At 43.1% G+C, this 23674-nt stretch overlaps 1 protein-coding gene across 1 annotated transcript in view; it reads right to left on the reverse strand.

Moving 5' to 3' along the window:
- Positions 1–1897: 1897 nt before the first annotated feature.
- The window catches only part of TERF1 (telomeric repeat binding factor 1), a 42551-nt gene continuing 20774 nt past the window's right edge, over positions 1898–23674 (reverse strand). The window contains exons 4-12 of the mRNA XM_040433868.1: positions 16412–16498; positions 14405–14554; positions 13798–13883; positions 12948–12986; positions 11255–11365; positions 9248–9298; positions 6374–6462; positions 4855–4940; positions 1898–2638 (exon numbers count right to left, since the gene is read on the reverse strand). Of these exons, the coding sequence (XP_040289802.1) occupies positions 2471–2638; positions 4855–4940; positions 6374–6462; positions 9248–9298; positions 11255–11365; positions 12948–12986; positions 13798–13883; positions 14405–14554; positions 16412–16498 (867 nt within the window). The 3' untranslated portion in view covers positions 1898–2470. The remainder of the gene's footprint in view (positions 2639–4854; positions 4941–6373; positions 6463–9247; positions 9299–11254; positions 11366–12947; positions 12987–13797; positions 13884–14404; positions 14555–16411; positions 16499–23674) is intronic.

Consider the following 23674-nt stretch of genomic DNA (forward strand, 5'->3'; position numbering starts at 1 on the left):
CATGCACGTTCAATAGAAAAAAATTAGTCAGCCACAATGTCGGACTGGGGTTCCTGGGGCCCACCAGTAAAATTCATTTTAGGGGCCCACTATAAAGCTACATGCGAATACTAACCACTTATACAGTGGCAGCAGCAAGATGCTGCAATATGATTATAGGGGCCCTTGCAGTGACTTTTAGAGGGCAGGTCCCTGGAAAGAAAGGATATGGCTAGCCGGACTCTATACCTAAAAGTCATCTCAGCCACCCAATGTGTCTATAAACTGGGTACTTTGTTAAATAATGTGCCCAGGTTTTCATATCAACATAGGCTGATTGAGATGCTCTATGCTGCCTATCTATATTTAGCGCTGTCAGTCTACTGTGCCATGTGCCACTTGTAATAGGGGTGAGGGACTAGGGTCCCACCTTGTTCAGGGGCCCACCGGGGGATTCACCCGTTTCCCTGTGGGCCAGTCCGAGCCTGGTCAGCCATCATTGTCCTTATAATTAGATTTCCTGGCTAGGCCAACACTAAGGCCGGGTTCACACATGCCCTGTGAACTCCGACACTCTGATCCGGTGACTGTATCCGGCGTATATGCAGGCTTTTAGCCAGACAATAATACTACATGCAGAATTTTCTTGTCCAGCTGAATGCCAGATACAGTGAATTTCGTCTGTTCCTCCACTGGAAGAGTTCGCAGCGCAGATGTTAACGAGGCCTAACAAGCACAGAATGTTTTGCTCGCACAAAATACTGTCATGGCCTTTACATCCATCGCTGAACACAGGGCAATGTGACCGATCAGAGCACTGAAAACGTAAGAGACAATTGTCTCAAAATGTATTAGAAGCCGATACTGATTTTCACTTTGGACTGAAAGTTTTGGAAACTCTTCAAGAAAGTAAGGCCAGAGAGGACTGCGACAATAGCTCACCTAGTAATAAATGACAAAATTAAACTTGTCCACAATGTTTGCCCAGCCGCCCCCATCATAGCATTCTATACATGAGGCTAAAGCAATTTGTTTGGTAAGATCTTGCAGATGACACAGGCAATAATTTTCAGGTGAGCCATCTGATGGGTGGGGATCAACCAAGAGGCCAATGTTTAGTGGTTTTAGTGGTTAGGGGCTTCCAGCTCATCTTCTTCATACAGATTAATGCGGGATGGGTCTTTCTCCAGTATCAGTAGAGCTAAAACACAGGATTTTGACAATGAAGGGGGGGGGGGGATATTATGGATGATTATTCATATATTTCTTACGGTTTAGACTGACTGCAGTCTTTGATTATTTAACATTAGGAAAGCCTTTGAACAGGAATAGAGTTGCATTATCAAGAAAGGAGAAATCGGAGATAACCAGCTAGGTTTAGGTATGTGTGATCTTATCTAAAGAGCATGTTAAAATAAAAGGTCAATCATTGATTTTTATAAGTATCTGTTTATATCCAAGCCTGTAAGCACATCCAGAGGAATGTAGTGTTCAAAGGCTTGACGGTGAGGACAGACAAGGAGTATAGGGGTACTTTTACCTTCCTATACAATCAATAAAGGAAGAAATTATTAGGCTGTGTCATTTCTGGAATTTATCCAATGATGAAGTAAAAACCCAACACAAAATTTTAGTATCATCTAGATCTGTTGGGCGAGTATACAGTCAGACATATTGTACTTTCACAGCTCAGCCAATGGTTTTATATTAGTCCATCAAGGCTGGAGATCCACTTCTGGGCTCACTTTCACTGCATTTGATACAAACCAGTAAACCAAGACTATTTAGATCAAAAGTTTTGTACCTTTTTGTATCACAGATGCATTAATCTGCTGACATTTGTCTATTTACAAGTGATTTTGTCATAAACATAAAAGCCTTTGTTTTCTTTACAAACAAAACAAAATAATCTCTTCCACACATTTTTTTATATTTCAAGCCCAACTTTCTGTACCTGTTGAAAAAAACAATACTCACCTGCTCCCTGCCGCTCCTTTCAGATTCCCTTTGGCGGTCTTCTGGTCCCCATACTGTAAACTTCTGAAAGGACGGGTTCATGTGCACCTATGCAGCCAGTGACGTGTTCCCGAGCGGCACGTGACCCAGCAGTGACAGGCCTGCTCGGGAAGACATCACCGCTGAGGTCAATCATTAGCTGCAGTGGTCCACGTGACCCTGTCTGCCTGGAAGTTTGCAGGACGATGATCGGAAAACCGCAGAAATGAGCTAGGGACTCGGAAAGGAGTGGCGGGGAGCAGGCGAGTATGGTTTTTTCAACTGCGCACAGAAAGCTGGGCTTGAAATGTTGGAAAAACCTCTTTAATACTGCTAGGTCTAAAATTAGGAACAATTTAAAGAAAAGAAAGCTGCAGCATTCCATGAAGTGAGAATGTACTTCCCTTGGTTAATAATGTGCAACATTTTAGCTCAGAAGCTTAAAAAAAAAGGGAATCCTCCCAATTTGCAGCCAGTTCTTTGACTGATCACTCAATCACTCATCGTGGACTATGTTCAGTTTCTTCATGGTTCTCCAGCGATCCTTCAGCATGACACCAGTGCGATTGTTGAATCTATAGTGGACTAGCATTTTACTCCAGTTCCCTGCTCCATATTTTTTTACTCCTTTCTTTAATAGCTCATCTTCTTCCCAGGTCCAAGGCTAAAGAAAATAAATACAACAGGTTTATTTATATATATATATATATATATATATATATATATATATATATATATATATATATATATCTCTAGTGCTCATGTTATTGAATACAACAGCTCACAAACAAAAGCATCTAATTAACCAAATGCATACACTCATAGGCAAGAATGGCATTTACTGATCAGACCAAACAAAAAATGAAAGATGAGATGTGATTGATGGGGCTGTGTGATGATCTCTGGAGCCAGATGACGTAGTTTCAGGAGGAAAATGCTGATCTCTTAGGATTTTCTTTCTCAAGTCTGAAGAAATAAATGCTACAACACAAACTAACAACAAAAGAAACTAAATCTGCCCTGAAAAACTGCATGGTTTTCAACTGCTCTAATAAAATACCATTTATTTACAATAAAACATCTGACCACAGTAGTCAAGTGTTTTGGTTGGTTCCAGTGGTTGGACCCCTACTGATCTGGCAGTTATCGCCTAACCAGTCAAAAGGATATAACTTCTTGTTACAGGAGTGCCCCATTAATGCTCGCTTAGCCAAATTTCAACGCTGCAGCTGAATTTTGTGTTGTTCATGGCTCATTCCCCAGGAAAACTACGTAATGGACACTTAAATGCTACGGACCTGTGCCCTTGAACATAAAAAAAGACTCACCTGTTTGCTGTTCCACTGCTGCTTCCAGTCCCTTTGGAACCAAGAAGCGGCTAGGTCCCGTGACCACTGCGGCCAATCACAGGCCTCAGTAGTCACAATGGCTTGAATGCTACATCACAATAGTGATGTACTGTTCAAGCCTTTGTGACGGCAGAGGCCTGTGATTTGCAGGAGTGGTCATGGGATCCAGCCGCTTTCTGGTCCCAAAGGGACTAGAAGCGGCCAGGAATGGATCAGCGGTGGGACCGTGGAAAGGTGTGTCTCATTTTTTATGTTCAGGGGCACAGGCCCTTAACATTCTTTATGGTAAGAGCAGTGAGACTCTCTACCTGAGGAGGTGGTGATGCTGATGAATTTACTAAAAGAGTTCAAGAGGGGTCTGGATGTATTTCCCCTAAAGTGAGGAAAATTGACTACTACCTCAGGGTTTTTTTATTTATTTTTTTGCCTTTCTCTGGATCAACTTGCAGGATAACAGACTGAACTGGATAGACTGATGTCTTTTTTCAGCCTTATAAACTATGTTACTAACATAGGGGTTCTCGGCTCCAAGGTCAGAAAACCACTTTAAGCTGGTTCAAAGAACATTACCAAATCATTATAGAGCTGAGTAATTTTAGGATGTCAACATATTCTTCCAGTTTTTGGTGAGTACGTTGAGTGTATATGCTGAAAATACCAATAGCCTATAATGTCCTTCTGCTATAAATCTGGGTAACATGCTGCTCTGTCACTATATAAGATCTAGGTGAATTTTGGAAAATCTATTCACTGTGTAGGGAAATAAAAATACTACTTTATCCATCGTTGGTCCTTATTGTGGTGTAAAGAAATTTTCCAATCCACCCCCCATCCAATCTTGGGAAACAAAGATCTTTAACACGTGCTTTTGAAGTCACCCAGTAATATGATTACCTTACCTTCACTACTTTCCCAGCAGTTGTTACTATTAAATATACCCATAAAAAAATATTAGCTAGAAGAAACCAAATCCAGGAAATATGAAAACAGCAGCTTCTGAGTTGTAACAAAATACGATCTTTCAAAATATTGAGCAGATTCACACAGATTAAGGCTACTTTCACATCTGCGTCACGGATCAGCAAAAACCCTTCCGTCATGATAATACAACAGTCTGCATCCGGTTTTATTATCTCCGGTTGTATTATCTCTAAAATGGCCAAGATGGATCTGTCTCTAAAACCATTGTAAGTCAATGGGGGATGGATCTGTTTTCTTTTGTGTCAGAGAAAACAGATCCGTCACCATTGACTTACATTGTGAGTCATGACTGATTAGCCTTGCTCTACATCCCAGGACGCACTCAGAAACGCTGCTTGCTGCGCTTTTGTGTGCGTCATGGGAACGCAATGAAATGGAACGTTCCCTTCAGTTCAGTTTTGTCCCCATTGAGAATAAATGGGGACAAAACTGAAGCGTTTTCCCCCTGCTATTGAGATCTTATGATGGATCTCAATAGCGGAAAGGAAAATCGTAGATGTGAAAATAGCCTAACAAATATATTCGGTTATCCCGGTTCAGAACACCTTACCTGTCTTTTCTTAATTGTTGCAGAATTAACAGAAGTTTCAAGATGTTCACATGGTATACTTTCTAACGTATCAGAGTTTTGTTTTCCTGTTGTATGACAGTAAGGAAAATATGCGTAGGTTACTTCACTGACAAATATGTATTTTAAAAATTAATAAATATAGTCGTCCAGTTTAGAAAATCAAATTTTAAATACCTTACTGGGGTATTTGGAGTTAAAGGGGTTGTGCAGCCTGTTTATATCACGTGTAGCGGCGGCATAGTGTAAATACAAGTACTCGCTCTGTTTAAGTAAATGGGAGCTGAGCTGCAGTGGATGGACTGTACAGTTTCCAGCATTGGCAGCTGCTTGATGAGGGTATTCAGTTCCTACCAATCTGATACTGATGACCTATCCAGAGGATAGGCAATCAATATATAAGTAGTGGAAAACACTTTTAAAAGGGATTCTGTCATGACATTTGAGGCCTATAACCTAAACATATGGCCAGGTCCCTACTAATAACCTGAATCCAAAACTGTCCTTATTAAATCTGCCTGTGGCTCTATTAGCACATAAAACAGGTTTTTATAACCTGTCATTCACCTAACTAAGTTGTTCAAGGGGACGTCGCTTCATACAGGGTGCCCAGCTGCAGCCATCTCCGTCTGGTGCCCAGCGCCGCCTTCCCACTAGAAATCGCCGCCCTCCCTTTCTATAGAGCCGCCTTCCTCACCTCAGCACCGCCTCTGAAATTGTCCGCTCCCTCAGCCAGATCCTGTGCGGCTGTGAGAGAATGGCTGCAATAGGGTGGTCAAGGCAGGTTTGAGCGAAGTGCGCCGGCCGGCGCATGCGCACTTCGCTCAACGAGGCCGCTGCCAGGAGTCCGCACGGGCGCATCAGGTTATACCTAGTGTGCGCGTGCGGGATCTGGCTGAGGGAGGCGGCGCTGAGGTGAGGAAAGCGGCTCTATAGAAAGGGAGGGCGGCGATTTCTAGTGGGAAGGCGGCGCTGGGCACCAGAGAGGAGATGGCTGCAGCCGGGCACCCTGTATGAAGCGACGTCCCCTTGGACACCTTAGGTAGGTGAATGACAGGTTATAAAAACCTGTTTTATGTGCTAATAGAGCCATAGGCACATTTAAAAAGGACAGTTTTGGATTCAGGTTATTAGTAGGGACCTGGCCATATGTTTAGGTTATAGGCCTCAAATGTCATGACAGAATCCATTTAAGGAATTAATGAAGTTTCAACTCACAAACCACAATGAAACTAATTTATATCAGACAATAACTGTAAGGCCAGATTCGGTCACATCACCAACTGAACCCCACTGTCCTACTCACCCTAATGTTAGGGTTACACAGTGTAGAGCCTCACACTGCACTAAAGCTTTACAGTGTGAACCCAGCAGCTGGTGGACTAATGGAGACTGGGGTAATGCTGCCAAAAAGCATTAGAATTTGCAAAAAAATTTGGCAGAGGTGAAGTCCTATTATTATTATTGGAAGTAAACAGTTAAAAACTTGAAATGGACTCACCTGTAATGGGTTTGCTTATTATCCTCTTGCACATTTTGTCTGGATGCCATGGTGTGCCTCGCTCCAAAGAAAAGAGTCTCCTCAGCGGTCTACAAAAGAAGCCATGTTAGACTGTTTTCCGGCTCTTTGGCCTCTACAGTTTTATACAAATAACTTTCAGCCATTGTATAGTGAAAAACTGTGCACTTTCTAATATTACTCTTTCAATTTCTGTGCATTTTCTGCTTGCTGTAAGTGAATGGAAGCATGTTTGTTTATCTAGTTCAAACCTTTCTTGCTCATGTAGGCTTGTGCAACACAGCAAAAGTAACGCATAAATCCTAAAAATTGCTGCAATAAAACTTCAGCATGATGATTCAGTGGTTAGCAGTGTTGCTTGACGTGTATGAAATGTGTCCCTACTGTATAAAATTAGATTCCGAGCCCCAAATTCGGTTTTGTGACTCTCGTTTATTTTTATCTATGGTAGAGCAAAGCACAAGCCACCTTGTGGCTATTGTAAAAATTCTAACTTTCTGCAATAGTTGCAAGGTGGCTTTCAGCTTTATTCCCCATGGTAAGAAATCTCCATGTGACTTCCATTTGTCATATAGCTCTGATCTAACAGACACTGACTTGCTATAAGAGAGTACTACAAGAAAATGTAGACTAGCACATTCATATACATGGTCACAGGTGCATATCCAACTTTACACATACAAACAATAGAGCTGAGAAATGGGGATCATTCTAAATTAAAGGGAACCTGTCACCGGGATTTTGTGTATAGAGCTGAGGACATGGGTTGCTAGATGGCCACTAGCACATCCGCAATATCCAGTCCCCATAGCTCTGTGTGCTTTTATTGTGTAAAAAAAACGATTTGATACATATGCAAATTAACATAAAAGAGTTATATCTTACTTGTGTGACCAGAGAAGAGTCATATTTTCAAGCTCTGACTCATCTCAGGTTAATTTGCATATGTATCAAATCGGTTTTTATACACAATAAAAGCACACAGAGCTATGGAGACTGGATATTGCGGATGTGCTAGCGGCCATCTAGCAACCCATGTCCTCAGCTCTATACCCAAAATCCAGGTGACAGGTTCCCTTTAAAGTGGTATGATACCTACTATAAAATGAAAATTTTTAAGCTCTTAGCGCACATTTTTGATCGTGGTGATGGACCATGTGATTGGAGCATGTGATCTGACGTCACCACAGGTCCTTTAGCCCACAGCTCATCATTAAAGAAGTAAAGAAGAGACCGGTAACTACGCGATCAAGAGGAGAAGGTGAGTTAATTTATTTCATTTTTTTTAACCCTCAATTGATCACCTAATAAGCATTCTGTTTTCAGAATGCTATTATTTTCCTTTATAACCATGTTATAAGGGAAAATAATACAGTGAATAGACTGTCACCTAGCAACCATGCGTGAAAATCGCACCGCATCCGCTTGCAGATGCTTGAGATTTTCACGCAACCCCATTCACTTCTATGGGGCCTGAAAAACGCTGAATATAGAGCATGCTGCGATTTTCACGCAACGCACAAGTGATGCGTGAAAATCACCGCTCATCTGAACAGCCCCATTGAAATGAATAGGTCGGGATTCAGTGCGGGTGCAATACGTTCACCTACCGCATTGCACCCGCGCGGAAATCTCGCCCGTGTGAACGCAGCCTAAGAGAGAGCATCTGTATAAACTGGAAATAAGGACAGTTTTTATCCTCAGGATATAAACAATGAATATTCTCATTTACTGATTGAAAGTAAAGTTCATGAAAAAAATAATAATAAGTTATTTGAAAATTGCACAGAATGATTAAAGGGGTTCTCTGAGATTAGCAAACACAAATTTACCTGTGAGGCCATTGACTGGCTGCAGTGGTCATAGGTAGTAAATAAAGACTGGCAAGGAAGACCAGGACAGTCTGGAATGGTGGGTGGTGATTCAACAGGTACTGTAAGTAACGCTTTTTTCATTTTATACCACCACCTGCCTGTGCCCCAGTTTTTGCTAATCATGGATAGACATTGTAATGTTTTCTTTTGAATTAAAACTGGAAAACCTTTTTTGAAAGGACAGGAAACAAAGAAAAATCCCTAGAAGATATTAAACAATCTCAGCAATGTTCCTGTAAATTTCCTCCTTCCCTTTATCTTATTTTGTCTCATGACAACTAACTCGGAGAAATACATAAAGAAATCTCTCTGTGTCGCAGGAGACCAACCATGCATGCCTCCTCCTCAGTCTCCTGTGTCTGACAGTGTGACCACTGGCTGGAGCGGGAGCCTCCCTTTTTGCTCTGTCTGCCGTAGCACATAAAGACAGTTTTTCACCACCTCTTGCCTAAATCACAATCCCTCAGCTGTTACTAGCCAAAAAAGGAACAAGTCAGCAGGAGATTATTCCATGTGTTCTCTGCACGATTTCAATAAGACTCTTGGAGCATACCCAAAATCCTGAAAACTGCCTAAGGGCTCATGCACACGGCCACAGCCGTATTGCGGCCCGCAAAATACACGGGCACCGGCCGTGTGCACCCCGCATCACGGATGCAGACCCATTCACTTGAATGGGAATGCAATCTCGGAGATGCGGTGCGGTGAGAAACGGAGTGCTTCCATGGGTTTTCTGTCCGTGCCTCCGCACTGCAAAAAAGTAGTGCATGCACTACTTTTTAGCGGTCTGGACCATCGCATGCGGCTGCCCCATGGTCGGTGCCCAAGCACTGCGGACTGCAATTTGAGGTCTGCTGCATGGGCCCGGCCAGTACACAGTCGTGTGCATGAGCCCTGACATTGCAAGCAAAATTATCTCCTGTTATTTTATCATTCATATCCATGATTAGTGTTCCTTTAAACAAAGCAAACAGTTTCTTACCTTTCTGTTGCTTTATCTGTAATATGTGCGGCTTCCCCTGTCGATTCATTTCTTGTCAATAAAAGTGAAGGAATAAAAGGAGTTTAGTCTTCCGCGTGGCAATACATTGAAGCTAGAGTTATCGCATTTTACAGGGTTGTCTCATGAACACAAATTATGTCCATAAGCATTAACATATTTAATTATATAAAGCTACAAAATGTCCTAAAATACAATAAGGGCAGATCCACACGCACCAAAACTTTAGATTTTCTCTCTGCATTTGTGAGTGGAAGATCAGCAGCGATATGCAGCAGCAGCAACAGCAAAGTGGATGATTTAGGTCAATGGGGAAGTCAAAATCTGCAACAAAACCCAAAAGTTGTGGATTTTGCTGCACCAAAATCCAGATGTGTGGAAAATCTGCAGCGGAAAGCAACAGGAGCAAAGTGGATGATTTTTCCCCACTGAGGTCAAAGGGGAAGTCAAAATCTGCAACAAAACCCAAATGCTGTGGATTTTGCTGCATGCGTGGAGAAGGAAATTGAAGAAAACCGCAGCACTCCTAATTCTTCAAAGATTCTGCATTTTATTTACCAAAATGTGCAACGTTTCAACCCTACAAGGTTTTTTTCAAGGCTTCGAAGAGCGTCACAGCCAGGGAGGTTTTTTCTCCCTGGCTGTGAAGCTCTCCGCTATGATTGGACAGCGCTACAGCTGGGGTCCATAAGACGTTTTGATCACTTGGTATTAAACTTTTTGTGAGGCAAGGTGAAAAAAATGGCTGTTTTGGCATAGTTAAAATTTTTTTTTTTTTTTAAAGCATTAGGGCTCATTCAGACGGCCATATGCTGTCCGCAAAAATCTGTCCCATTCACTTCTATGAGGCCCTTTTCTTCTATTGCACGGCTCAGCAAAAAAATGAAACATGTCCTGTACTTGTCAGTGAAAATCAGGACATCGTCCTATTGAAGTCTATAGATCGTTTTTTTGTGGACATGCTGAACTGTCCGCAAAAAAACTGATCCGCATTTTTGCGGACAGCACACGGCCGTCTGAATGAGCCCTTAACCTGAGGGGGCATGTAATGTGATATTGTTATAGAGCAGGATGTTAGGGACGCGACAATACCAAATATGTCTATCATTTTTATTTTTGTTAAGTTTTACACAGTGAAAGCATTGTTGAACAGAATAGAATCTTGTTTTTGTGTTGCCATTTTCTGAGAGCCCTATTTTTTGGGTGATTTTCTTAGGTAGGAGCTCATTTTTCGCGGGATGAGATGACGGTTTGATTGGTACCATTTTGGGGCGAAATATGCCTTCTTGATATTACACTTTTTGTGAGGAAAGGTGACCAGAAAATGGCTTTTTTGACAGGGTGGATCATGTGATATTTTTATAGAGCCGGTCGATACAGACGCGGCGATACCTAATATGTCAACTTTTCTTTTTTCCCCTTTTTTTTACAATGTTTTTCTTTTACTTAAAGCTGTTAATTTGTTTGTAAAACTTTATTTTTTTAACTTCTTTTTTCACTTTATTCTTTGTCCCACTCTGGGACTTCAACTTTTGAGGGTCTGATCCCCTTTACAATGCATTGGCTGTAAGTGTATTACCAGGGGGCTGGATCTCACAGGGTCACACGGAAGGCAGCCACGATGCCTAAAGGAAGGCATCTGGCTGCCTTCCCTGCCATCGGGTCCTCATCACAGCAGCGCGGGTACCCGATGGCCACCCCTCAGCCGGCAGGATACCGCGCATGCTGCAGTCAGGGTTAATGCGCCGGTATCTGTGTTTTCACCGATGCCGGCACATACAGCAGTGGTCCGGCTATCAGTGACTGCCAGACCCCTGCAGCTGATCGGGCGGGCGCTCCTGCGCCCGCCCAATCAGAGCGCCGTAGCTGTATGGAGCTGGGATTTGTGGCACCCTGATCCGGATATTACGGGTTAATCATAAAAGTAATATTACAGATGAATAACAATATAAATACATACTGACAGCCAAAAAAGAAAATAGAACTTACTGATCTGCGCTGCTCTTCTCCTCAGACATGTCTGCACACTCACTTGTAGCGATGTCTTCCTTTTGTAAGCTACAAAATATAAAGTTTGAACATAGCAAATATTTAATTTTTTTTACCAATATTTACCACAGGCAATGCTAATTTGTATGCCTCATTACAGATCTCATTCCATATACTGGCAGGGCCAGATCAGGGTTGATAGGGTTTAGAGTAGTGGTGCCACCTCAGAAACTCTGGATCTAACGTGACACACTGTTGCTAAAACATATAGGAAAGGTGGTTGCATGTGTAATTTGCTTAAAAATAAGCCATGCCCATGCACCTCTTCCTCTTACCGCTGGATAAGATTGCTGAATGGTCATCGTGGGATCCTGTTTTTTTGTGCTCTGAATTTGGCGCTAAACTCTGGAACAGTGCAAGATAAGTAATGTCATGCATTTAGAAGGATACTCAACCTTCTGTATATTCATTCTGTATATAAGCTGCAAAATTGGGGTAACAGGAACCCACTTCTTCTGTGAGCCAGAAGGGACAGCACCTCCGGGTGGTTCACACTCTGGTAGACTCAGCACATCCATGCACTACATCAGGGATCAGTAATGTATGGCACTCCACCTCTGATGAAAGTACGACTCCTAGCATGCCCATTCTATGAACTCCCATACAAGTAAATGGAACATGCTGAGAGTTGTAGTGTCACAACTGCTGGAGTATTAGAGGTTGCAAACCTCTTAGCCATTTACTTGAATGGCCAGCATGTGACAGCTCCCCTGGTGAAAATATTTGACTGACAGGGATTAGAGAACACAGCCCGCGATGGTCACCTGAACAATGGTCTGGTTTCTATTTGAAAAGGGGATATCTTCAGAACAGAGCCTTTAAAGTGGGATTCCAGCTTAACGGGGTTCTGCAGTTTTTTTAAACTGATGAACTATCCTTTGGATAGATCATCAGCATCTGAGCGGCAGGGGTCCGACACCCAGGACCCCTGCCGATCATCTGTTTGAGAAGGCAGCGGCGCCGCAGCGTTCTCGCTGTTTACCGCAGGCCCAGTGATGTCACGACTAGTATCACAGGCCATTGATACTAGTTGTGACGTCACTGGGCCTGCGGTAAACACCGAGAACGCCGTGGCACTACTACCAGTGCCGCTGCCTTCTCAAACAGATGATCGGCAGGGGTCCTGGGTGTCGGACCCCTGCCGCTCAGATGCTGATGATCTATCCAGAGGATAGATCATCAGTTTAAAAAAACTGCAGAACCCCTTTAAATCAAAATTCTGTTCCATTGCCTGAAATGGTTAGAAAAATAAAATGATCTTATACTCCCACTCCTCTACTGCTCTGACTGTACCCAGGGCTCCCTTCTGAGCTCCACTTCCTGCTCCTGTCCTCGACATGACAAGAAATGGCTGGTAATGCCGCTCAGCCAATCACTGACTGAGGCAGGTAATTGCTGCAACCAGTGATTGGTAGAGTGTAATTTCCAGTCATCTTGAGCACAGGAACAGGAAGTAGAACAGCAGCAAGAGGGACTGGCAAGGTGAGCACAAAGTAGTTAATTTTTTAACCCTTTCCAGGCCATGGAACAGCGTTTTGATTGTGCTGGAATACTTCATTAAAAGCTAAAAGAGAAAAATCTATCTTAATCTATTTAAAAAAAAAAAAAAAAAAAAAAAAAAAAAAAAACTTACTTATCATCATCCGATTGTGCTTGTTGGTTTTTGTTCTCCCTGAAGAAGATACAATATTTAGGTTGGAACTGTTACTGTGAAAATACTTACTTAAGAAATATTCCCATCTCAGAGATTTATGGCTCACCCATCATAAGCAGTGAGAAAAGGGGGCCAGGATTACAGAAAAAGCCAAGCAGTCCCTCAGTAGTGAACGGAAGTGATGGAATAAGCGGAGCACAGAGAACTAGCTTCAGAATAAATGCAGGTCACTGTGCTATGCTGCTTCTGTTGCCCCCATTCACTTCTACAGGAGTTACAGAAAAAGCATAGCACAGCCCGCTTGGATATTTCCCCCACTGGCTATTGCCTATGATGGGCATTCTGATCTCAGTTATGGATGGCTAAAATAGGAAATACCACTTATATAAAGTACAAAATACCACTTCTAAAACCTTATAAACACCACTTACAGGTGAAACTCCAAAAAATTAGAATATCGTGCAAAGTTCATTTATTTCAGTAATGCAACTTAAAAGGTGAAACTAACATATGAGATAGACTCATTACATGCAAAGCGAGATATTTCAAGCCTTTATTTGTTATAATTTGGATGATTATGGCTTATAGCTTATGAAACCCCAAAGTCACAATCTCAGGTACCCTTTGCTCAGGGGGTATGGATTAATTAGCTGACTAGAGTGTGACACTTTGAGCCTAGAATATTAAACCTTTTCACAAAATTCTAATTTTAAGTTGCATTACAGAAACAAATGAACTTTTGCACGATATTCTAATTTTTCGAGTTTCACCTGTATATAAAACATCATAGAACATGGTCCACTAATGTGTTCTACAGTATCAGGAATACCTTATATCACTTAGTGGTTCATGAACTATGTTTTCGCTCGTTTGGACTTCCATTTTCCTTTTAGCTTCTACCATTTTTGTTGCTGCCTAAAATGACAAAATAAAGTAAAACAACTTCACTTCTGATCACCAGAACGTTAGGTAGTTCCGTACTGGTGACATGCAGCTCTGGGTGTTAGCATACTGGGCATGCACACAATAAGGAAAAGGGGCAAAACAGCTTGTGATTGCTTTTCTATCAGCGTTGGAAAAGAGCCATGTGTGAGGTCTACCATACTTACAAAAGACATGTGATAGTCTGAAAAAGAAAAACTGTCATGCTACCTGCAAAGAAAAAAAATCTACTTGAAAATAGCATGGTGCCTATTTTGAACAAAGGTTAGGCAGTGCAACCATTAGGGTTAATGGGTCTGTCAGGGTTAGCCTGCAGCTCTATAATGGGATTAAAGTCAATAGGGTTAGTCAGAATTTGCCAATTTCCAATTTGGTTTAGCTGTTGTTGCCTTTGTTATAAAATAGATCCTTGATGCCAATGTGAACAGACCCCCTTACACCACTCTTTAAATGGTTCCGTTATCTTCAGAATCCCTACACCAATATTATCTCACCTGTAGCAAAAAAACAGGGGGTCTTCTGTCCAGTGTAAGACTTGTGTAAGATTTGATTTTCTTTAACATTTTGGTAAAAGAGAAATTTTCAAGGAATTCATGATATGGGTCTTTTTTACCAACCACCATAGACATTTTCATTCTCAGATACTGAAACAAAAGAGAAAACAGGTCCTTTTACCACGTGCAGAATACCCAGCATTAAACACTTACTGCAATACCCCACGCAATTCTGAACATGTACAGTAGGGGTCAGCAACCTCCACCACGCCAGCTGTTGTAAAACGACAACTCCCAGCATGCGTGGCTTAAAGGGATTCTTTCATGAGATTTGAGCCCTATAAGCTAAACATATGGCCAGGTCCGTACTAATAACATGAATCCTAAACTGCCCTTATTAAACCTGCTTGTGGCTCTATTAGCCCAAAAAACTGGTTTTTATAAGCTGTCACTCACCTACCTAAGGTGCCCAAGGGGTTTTACGTTAACCCAGGGTGCCCGCCCGCACCCCTCGCCGTCTGGTGCCCAGCGCCGCCTTCCTCACCTCAGCCCCGCCTCCGCAATACTCCCGTCCCTCTGCTAGATCCAGCGCCTGCGCACTAGGCTCAGCCTGATGCGCCGCGGACTCCTGGCAGCGGATTCGTTGAGCGAAGTGCGTGTGCCCCGCCTGATGCGCATACGCACTTCGCTCAACAAAGCCGCTGCCAGGAGTCCGCGGCGCATCAGGCTGAGCCTAGTGCGCAGGCGCCGGATCTAGCAGAGGGACGGGAGGATTGCGGAGGCGGGGCTGAGGTGAGGAAGGCGGCGCTGGACACCAGACGGCGAGGGGTGCGGGCAGGCACCCTGGGTTAACGTAAAACCCCTTGGGCACCTTAGGTAGGTGAGTGACAGCTTATAAAAAACAGTTTTTTGGGCTAATAGAGCCACAAGCAGGTTTAATAAGGGCAGTTTAGGATTCATGTTATTAGTACGGACCTGGCCATATGTTTAGCTTATAGGGCTAAAATCTCATGACAGAATCCCTTTAAATCTACCCTATATGTATCACAAGCTAAAAAAACAGAATTAAATAATGCATGCCAGGAACACAAGTAAAATAGACTTCTTTTCTGCAAGTTGTTTTCAAACTCACGCTACTGTTTTTTATTAAAGGGCTTCTGTCACCCCCAAAACACATTTTTCATTTTTGAGCTTGTTAAAATCCTTATTGAACGACTATTCCCTATATAGGGCTCTTACCTTTGTCTTTGGCTTCGTTTCATTAAAAATCGATCTTTTAAAATATGCAAATGACTTGGGAGTCTACTTGCTGGTAGCCGCCGCAAAAAACCGCCCCCTCCTCCTGTTGATTGACAGGGCCAGCGAGCGCTCTCCTCCTCCGGCTGGCCCTGTCAGCATTTCAAATCCCGCGTCTGTCTTCATTCGGCGCAGGCGCTCTGAGAGAAGGACGCTCGCCTCCTCAGCACTCCCTCAGTGCGCCTGCGCCGATTACGTCTTCTCTTTTGGTGACGTCAGGAGGGGGCGGTTTTTTGCGGCAGCTACCAGCAAGTAGACGCCCTACTTGCTGGTAGTGAAGTCATTTGCATATTTTAAAAGATCGATTTTTAATGAAGAGAAGCCAAAGGTAAGAGCCCTATATAGGGAATAGTCGTTCAATAAGGATTTTAACAAGCCCAAAAATGAAAAATGTGTTTTGGGGGTGACAGAAGCCCTTTAAAACAAATTCTAGTAAGGTCATAAAATAAACTACAACAAAAATCACAAAAATGCCTATGCTTCTAAAACCTCTGCATTTAGCTTAATGGCCAGTAGATGGCCTCCTTACATTTAGGAATCATTTTGAAAAGTTGCTCTAAAAGAAAAAAAATGGAAGAAAAATAAACTTTTACAGAGCAGCGAGTTTTTTCTGACCATATCAAATCTCCAATTCCTTCAAGAGTTGTGAATTGTTACCAGGGCAATTGCATAATATATTTAGCAGCTTGTTTGCATGAAGAATTGACAGACCTTATTCGTCTCAGATTCTTCAAACTGTCGATCAAGAACTTCTGATGACAACTTAAATCTTCCCTTTTCCATGCAAACTGCTATCGCCTGTACAAATAAAAATAAATGTAATTAGGAGGCAGCGTACTCAGGTAATTCTATTACATATACTTGTACAGATTCTTGTAGAAACTGTCAGAAAACAGTGTACAATCATACGATCAGTTATACTTACCCTAAAAGGGTTGTGCAGTCAGTACATATTGATGATCTGTCCTGAGGATAGGTCATCAATATCTGATCGAATTCTGAAACTAAGGCCTCATGCACACGACCGTTTTTTTTTACGGTCCGCAAAAACGGGGTCCGTAGGTCTGTGATCCGTGACCGTTTTTTCGTCCGTGGGTCTTCCTTGATTTTTGGAGGATCCACGGACATGAAAAAAAAAAGTCGTTTTGGTGTCTGCCTGGCCGTGCGGAGCCAAACGGATCCGTCTTGAATTACAATGCAAGTCAATGGGGACGGATCCGTTTGACGTTGACACAATATGGTGCAATTGCAAACGGGTCCGTCCCCCATTGACTTTCAATGTAAAGTCAGGAGTCCCTTTTATACCATCGGATCGGAGTTTTCTCCAATCCGATGGTATATTTTAACTTGAAGCGTCCCCATCACCATGGGAACGCCTCTACATTAGAATATACTGTCGGATATGAGTTAGATCGTGAAACTCAAATCCGACAGTATATTCTAACACAGAGGCGTTCCCATGGTGATTGGGACGCTTCAGGTTAGAATATACTAAGAACTGTGTACATGACTGCCCCCTGCTGCCTGGCAGGTGCTGCCAGGCAGCAGGGGGCAGACCCCCCCCCTGTTTTTAAGTCATTGGTGGCCAGTGCGGCCAGCCCCCCCTCCCCCCCTGTAGTTAACTCTTTGTTGTCCAGTGCGGCCGGCCCCCCTTCCTCCCCTGTAGTTAACTCATTAGTGGCCAGTGGGCCCCCCCTCCCCCCTGTAGTTAACTCTTTGTTGTCCAGTGCGGGCGGCCCCCCCCTCCCTCCCCTGTAGTTAACCTGTTGGTGGCCAGTGGGCCCTACCCCCTCCCTCCCCCTCCTAATTAAAATCTCCCCCCCTATCATTGGTGGCAGCGGAGAGTACCGATCGGAGTCCCAGTTTAATCGCTGGGGCTCCGATCGGTAACCATGGCAACCAGGACGCTACTGCAGTCCCGGTTGCCATGGTTACTTAGCAATTTGTAGAAGCATTATACTTACCTGCGAGCTGCGATGTCTGTGTCCGGCCGGGAGCTCCTCCTACTGGTAAGTGACAGGTCTGTGCGGCGCATTGCTTAATGATCTGTCACTTACCAGTAGGAGGAGCTCCCAGACGGACACAGACATCGCAAAATCATGCAGCCATGCATGCACCGGTTTAAGGTTTTTGACTGGACACAGCAGTCACATCATGCCAGTCTTGTGGAAACCCAGGTTTAAAGGGATTGTCCCATCTCACCTTTTCCGTGTTGAGATGGAACTAAGATCCGTCCCCAGCAGGCTGGGCTTATGGAAACAGCTAGGCTACACAAACAGTATAGCAGAACAAGCTACGCTGCTTGCGCAACTCCGAGTTACCAGGTTATCATGAAACAGTGTGCGGCGTAGGAAAGATTTATTATGCTGCAGGGGCAAAAACAACCTCAAGCTCTACAGCAGGGCTGCGGCTCTCCAGCTGTTGTAAAACTACAATTCCCACCATGCCCTGCTATAGGCCGATAGCTGTAGGCTGTTTGGGCATGCTGGGAGTTGTAGTTTTGCAACAGCTGGAGAGCCACAGGTTGGCCATCCTTGCTCTACAGGAAATAGTTTTAAAAAATGTTTAAAAAAATAAAAAATACTACAAAAGCCTGGTAAATTTGTTGCACCAACAGCGAATCTGAAGCTGCCCACTATTCCTATTACAGATGCACTAGTTTAACCACCTCAGCCCCCCTAGCTTAAACACCCTTAATGACCAGGCCACTTTTTACACTTCTGACCTACACTACTTTAACCGTTTATTGCTCGGTCATGCAACTTACCACCCAAATGAATTTTACCTCCCTTTCTTCTCACTAATAGAGCTTTCATTTGGTGGTATTTCATTGCTGCTGACATTTTAACTTTTTTGTTATTAATCGAAATTTAACGATTTTTTTGCAAAAAAATGAAATTTTTCACTTTCAGTTGTAAAATTTAGCAAAAAAAAAACAAAACGACATCCATATATAAATTTTTCTCTAAATGTATTGTTCTACATGTCTTTGATAAAAAAAAAATGTTTGGGTAAAAAAAAATGGTTTGGGTAAAAGTTATAGCGTTTACAAACTATGGTACAAAAATGTGAATTTCCGCTTTTTGCAGCAGCTCTGACTTTCTGAGCACCTGTCATGTTTCCTGAGGTTCTACAATGCCCAGACAGTACAAACAACCCCACAAATGACCCCATTTTGGAAAGTAGACACCCTAAGGTATTCGCTGATGGGCATAGTGAGTTCATAGAACTTTTTATTTTTTGTCACAAGTTAGCGGAAAATGATGATTTTTTTATTATTAATTTTTTTTCTTACAAAGTCTCATATTCCACTAACTTGTGACAAAAAATAAAAACTTCTATGAACTCACTATGCCCGTTAGCGAATACCTTGGGGTGTCTTCTTTCCAAAATGGGGTCACTTGTGGGGTAGTTATACTGCCCTGGCATTCTAGGGGCCCTAATGTGTGGTAAGTAGTTTGAAATCAAAATCTGTAAAAAATGGCCGGTGAAATCCGAAAGGTGCTCTTTGGAATGTGGGCCCCTTTGCCCACCTAGGCTGCAAAAAAGTGTCACACATGTGGTATCTCCGTACTCAGGAGAAGTTGGGCAATGTGTTTTGGGGTGTCATTTTACATATACCCATGCTGGGTGAGAGAAATATCTTGGCAAAAGACAACTTTTCCCATTTTTTTATACAAAGTTGGCATTTGACCAAGATATTTATCTCACCCAGCATGGGTATATGTAAAATGACACCTCAAAACACATTGCCCAACTTCTCCTGAGTACGGAGATACCACATGTGTGACACTTTTTTGCAGCCTAGGTGGGCAAAGGGGCCCACATTCCAAAGAGCACCTTTCGGATTTCACCGGCCATTTTTTACAGATTTTGATTTCAAACTACTTACCACACATCTGGGCCCCTAGAATGCCAGGGCAGTATAACTACCCCACAAGTGACCCCATTTTGGAAAGAAGACACCCCAAGGTATTCGTGAGGGGCATGGCGAGTTCCTAGAATTTTTTTTTTTGTCACAAGTTAGCGGAAAATTATGATTATTTTTTTTTTTCTTACAAAGTCTCATATTCCACTAACTTGTGACAAAAAATAAAAAGTTCCATGAACTCACTATGCCCATCAGCGAATACCTTGGGGTGTCTTCTTTCCAAAATGGGGTCACTTGTGGGGTAGTTATACTGCCCTGGCATTCTAGGGGCCCAAATGTGTGGTAAGTAGTTTGAAATCAAAATCTGTAAAAAATGGCCGGTGATATCCGAAAGGTGCTCTTTGGAATGTGGGCCCCTTTGCCCACCTAGGCTGCAAAAAAGTGTCACACATGTGGTATCTCCGTACTCAAGAGAAGTTGGGCAATGTGTTTTGGGGTGTCATTTTACATATACCCATGCTGGGTGAGATAAATATCTCGGTCAAATGCCAACTTTGTATAAAAAAAATGGGAAAAGTTGTCTTTTGCCAAGATATTTCTCTCACCCAGCATGGGTATATGTAAAAAGACACCCCAAAACACATTGCCCAACTTCTCCTGAGTACGGGGATACCAGATGTGTGACTCTTTTTTGCAGCCTAGGTGGGCAAAGGGGCCCACATTCCAAAGAGCACCTTTCGGATTTCACCGGCCATTTTTTACAGATTTTGATTTCAAACCACTTCTCATGCATTCGGCCCCTAAAATGCCAGGGCCGTATAACTACCCCACAAGTGACCCCATTTTGGAAAGAAGACACCCCAAGATATTTCGTGATGGGCATAGTGAGTTCATGGAAGTTTTTATTTTTTGTCACAAGTTAGTGGAATATGAGACTTTGTAAGGAAAAAAAAAAAAAAAATCATAATTTTCCGCTAACTTGTGACAAAAAATATAAAATTCTAGGAACTCGCCATGCCCCTCACGGAATACCTTGGGGTGTCATCTTTCCAAAATGGGGTCACTTGTGGGGTAGTTATACTGCCCTGGCATTCTAGGGGCCCTAATGTGTGGTAAGTAGGTAAATGACCTGTGAAATCCGAAAGGTGCTCTTTGGAATGTGGGCCCCTTTGCCCACCTAGGCTGCAAAAAAGTGTCACACATGTGGTATCGCTGTATTCAGGAGAAGTTGGGCAATGTGTTTTGGGGTGTCTTTTTACATATACTCATGCTGGGTGAGAGAAATATCTCGGCAAAAGAGGAACTTTTCCCATTTTTTATACAAAGTTGGCATTTGACCAAGATATTTATCTCACCCAGCATGGGTATATGTAAAATGACACCCCAAAACACATTGCCCAACTTCTCCTGAGTACGGCGATACCAGATGTGTGACACTTTTTTGCAGCCTAGATGCGCAAAAGGGGCCCACATTCCTTTTATGAGGGCATTTTTAGACATTTGGATCCCAGACTTCTTCTCACGCTTTAGGGCCCCTAGAATGCCAGGGCAGTATAAATACCCCACATGTGACCCCATTTTGGAAAGAAGACACCCCAAGGTATTCAATGAGGGCATGGCGAGTTCATAGAATTTTTTTTTTTTTTGGCACAAGTTAGCGGAAATTGATATATATATATTTTTTTTCTCACAAAGTCTCCCTTTCCGCTAACTTGGGACAAAAATTTCAATCTTTCATAGACTCAATATGCCCCTCACGGAATACCTTGGGGTGTCTTCTTTCCGAAATGGGGTCACATGTGGGGTATTTATACTGCCCTGGCATTCTAGGGGCCCTAAAGCGTGAGAAGAAGTCTGGAATATAAATGTCTAAAAATGCCCTCATAAAAGGAATGTGGGCCCCTTTTGCGCATCTAGGCTGCAAAAAAGTGTCACACATCTGGTATCGCCGTACTCTAAAAATTTTTACGCATTTGGATTCCGTGAGGGGTATGGTGAGTTCATGTGAGATTTTATTTTTTGACACAAGTTAGTGGAATATGAGACTTTGTAAGAAATAAAATAATAATTTCCACTAACTTGGGCCAAAAAAATGTCTGAATGGAGACTTACAGGGGGGTGATCAGGGAGTCTATATGGGGTGATCACCCCTCTGTCATTGATCACCCCCCTATAAGGCTCCATTCAGACGTCCGTATGTGTTTTGCGGATCCGATCCATGTATCAGTGGATCCGTAAAAATCATACGGACATCTGAATGCAGCCTGACAGGGGGGTGATCAATGACAGGGGGGTGATCAGGGAGTCTATATGGGGTGATCACCCCCCTGTAAGGCTCCATTCAGATGTCCGTATGTGTTTTGCGGATCCGATCCATGTATCAGTGGATCCGTAAAAATCATACGGACATCTGAATGGAGCCTTACAGGGGGGTGATCAATGACAGGGGGGTGATCAATGACAGGGGGGTGATCAGGGAGTCTATATGGGGTGATCAGGGGTTCATAAGGGGTTAATAAGTGACAGGGGGGGGGGTGTAGTGTAGTGTAGTGGTGTTTGGTGCTACTTTACTGAGCTACCTGTGTCCTCTGGTGGTCGATCCAAACAAAAGGGACCACCAGAGGACTAGGTAGCAGGTATATTAGACGCTGTTATCAAAACAGCGTCTAATATACCTGTTAGGGGTAAAAAAAAAAAAATCGCATCTCCAGCCTGCCAGCGAACGATCGCCGCTGGCAGGCTGGAGATCCACTCGCTTACCTTCCGATCCTGTGAACGCGCGCGCCTGTGTGCGCGCGTTCACAGGAAATCTCGCGTCTCGCGAGATGACGCGTAGATGCGTGACTGTGCGCAGGGCTGCCGCCTCCGGAACGCGATCCTGCGTTAGGCGGTCCGGAGGCGGTTAAAGGGGTTGTCCCACGAAAAATATTTTACAGTTTTCAAATCAGCATGTGGAACAGAATTTTTTTGTATTTGCATGTAATGAAAAATTTTGTATCGCCAATGAGTTATTCAATAAAATGTATCTGTATAGCGCCACCTGCTGTTTCTGTGATTTCTTATTTCTTTGTCCTGCTCACTGAGAAGGCCGCACATGCTCAGTTTCATCCTTCAACTGCCTCCTTAACTGTGATAGGAAGAGCATGGACACGCCCCCTGAGCTGCAGCAGAAAAGACACTCCCCTTGAGCTGTCCGCTTGATATAAATCTAGCAGAGCAATGAATGGGGAGATCTCTGGATCAATGTGAGGTACAGGGCTCATGTACTACACTGCCTGTCCAAAAAAAAAGTCGCCACCTGGCTTTAACTAAGCAAATAGTTATAAACCTCCTATTGGATAATTACTGCATGGGCGGTTATCTTTTAGCTGGCAACAAGTTATTTAACCCCAACTGGTGCAATGAGTTGCTTCTCATTTCTTAAACTACCATGTCAAAAGACATATCTCGTGGTTGTGGAAAAGATGTTAGTCTGTTTGAGAAGGTTCAAATCATTGGCATGCATCAAGCAGAGAAAACATCTAAGGAGATTGCAGAAACTACTAAAATTGGGTTAAGAACTGTCCAACGCATTATTAAAAACTGGAAGGATAGTGGGGGCCCATCGTATTCAAGGAAGAAATGTGGCGGGGAAAAAATCCTGAAATGATCGTGATCGGTGATCTCTTAAACATTTGGTGAAATTAAATTGAAGAAAAACAACAGTAGAACTCAGGGCTATGTTTAATAGTGAAAGTAAGAGTATTTCCACACTCACAATGCGAAGGGAACTCAAGGGATTGGGACTGAACAGCTGTGTAGACGTAAGAAAACCACTAATCAGAGAGGCAAACCAGAAAAAAAGGCTTCAATTTGCTAGGGAGCATAAAGATTGGACTCTGGAGCAATGGAAGAAGGTCCTGTGGTCTGATGAGTCAAGATTTACCCTGTTCCAGAGTGATGGGCGCATCAGGGTAAGAAGAAAGGCAGATGAAATGATGCACCCATCATGCCTAGAGCCTACTGTACAAACCTGTGGGGGCAGTGCTATGATCTGGGGTTGCTGTAGTTGGTCAGGTCTATGTTCAGCAACAGTATGTGCTCCACGAATGAGGTCAGCTGAC

Source organism: Bufo bufo, chromosome 5 (assembly GCF_905171765.1).
Source record: "Bufo bufo chromosome 5, aBufBuf1.1, whole genome shotgun sequence".
NCBI classification, from domain to species: domain Eukaryota; kingdom Metazoa; phylum Chordata; class Amphibia; order Anura; family Bufonidae; genus Bufo; species Bufo bufo.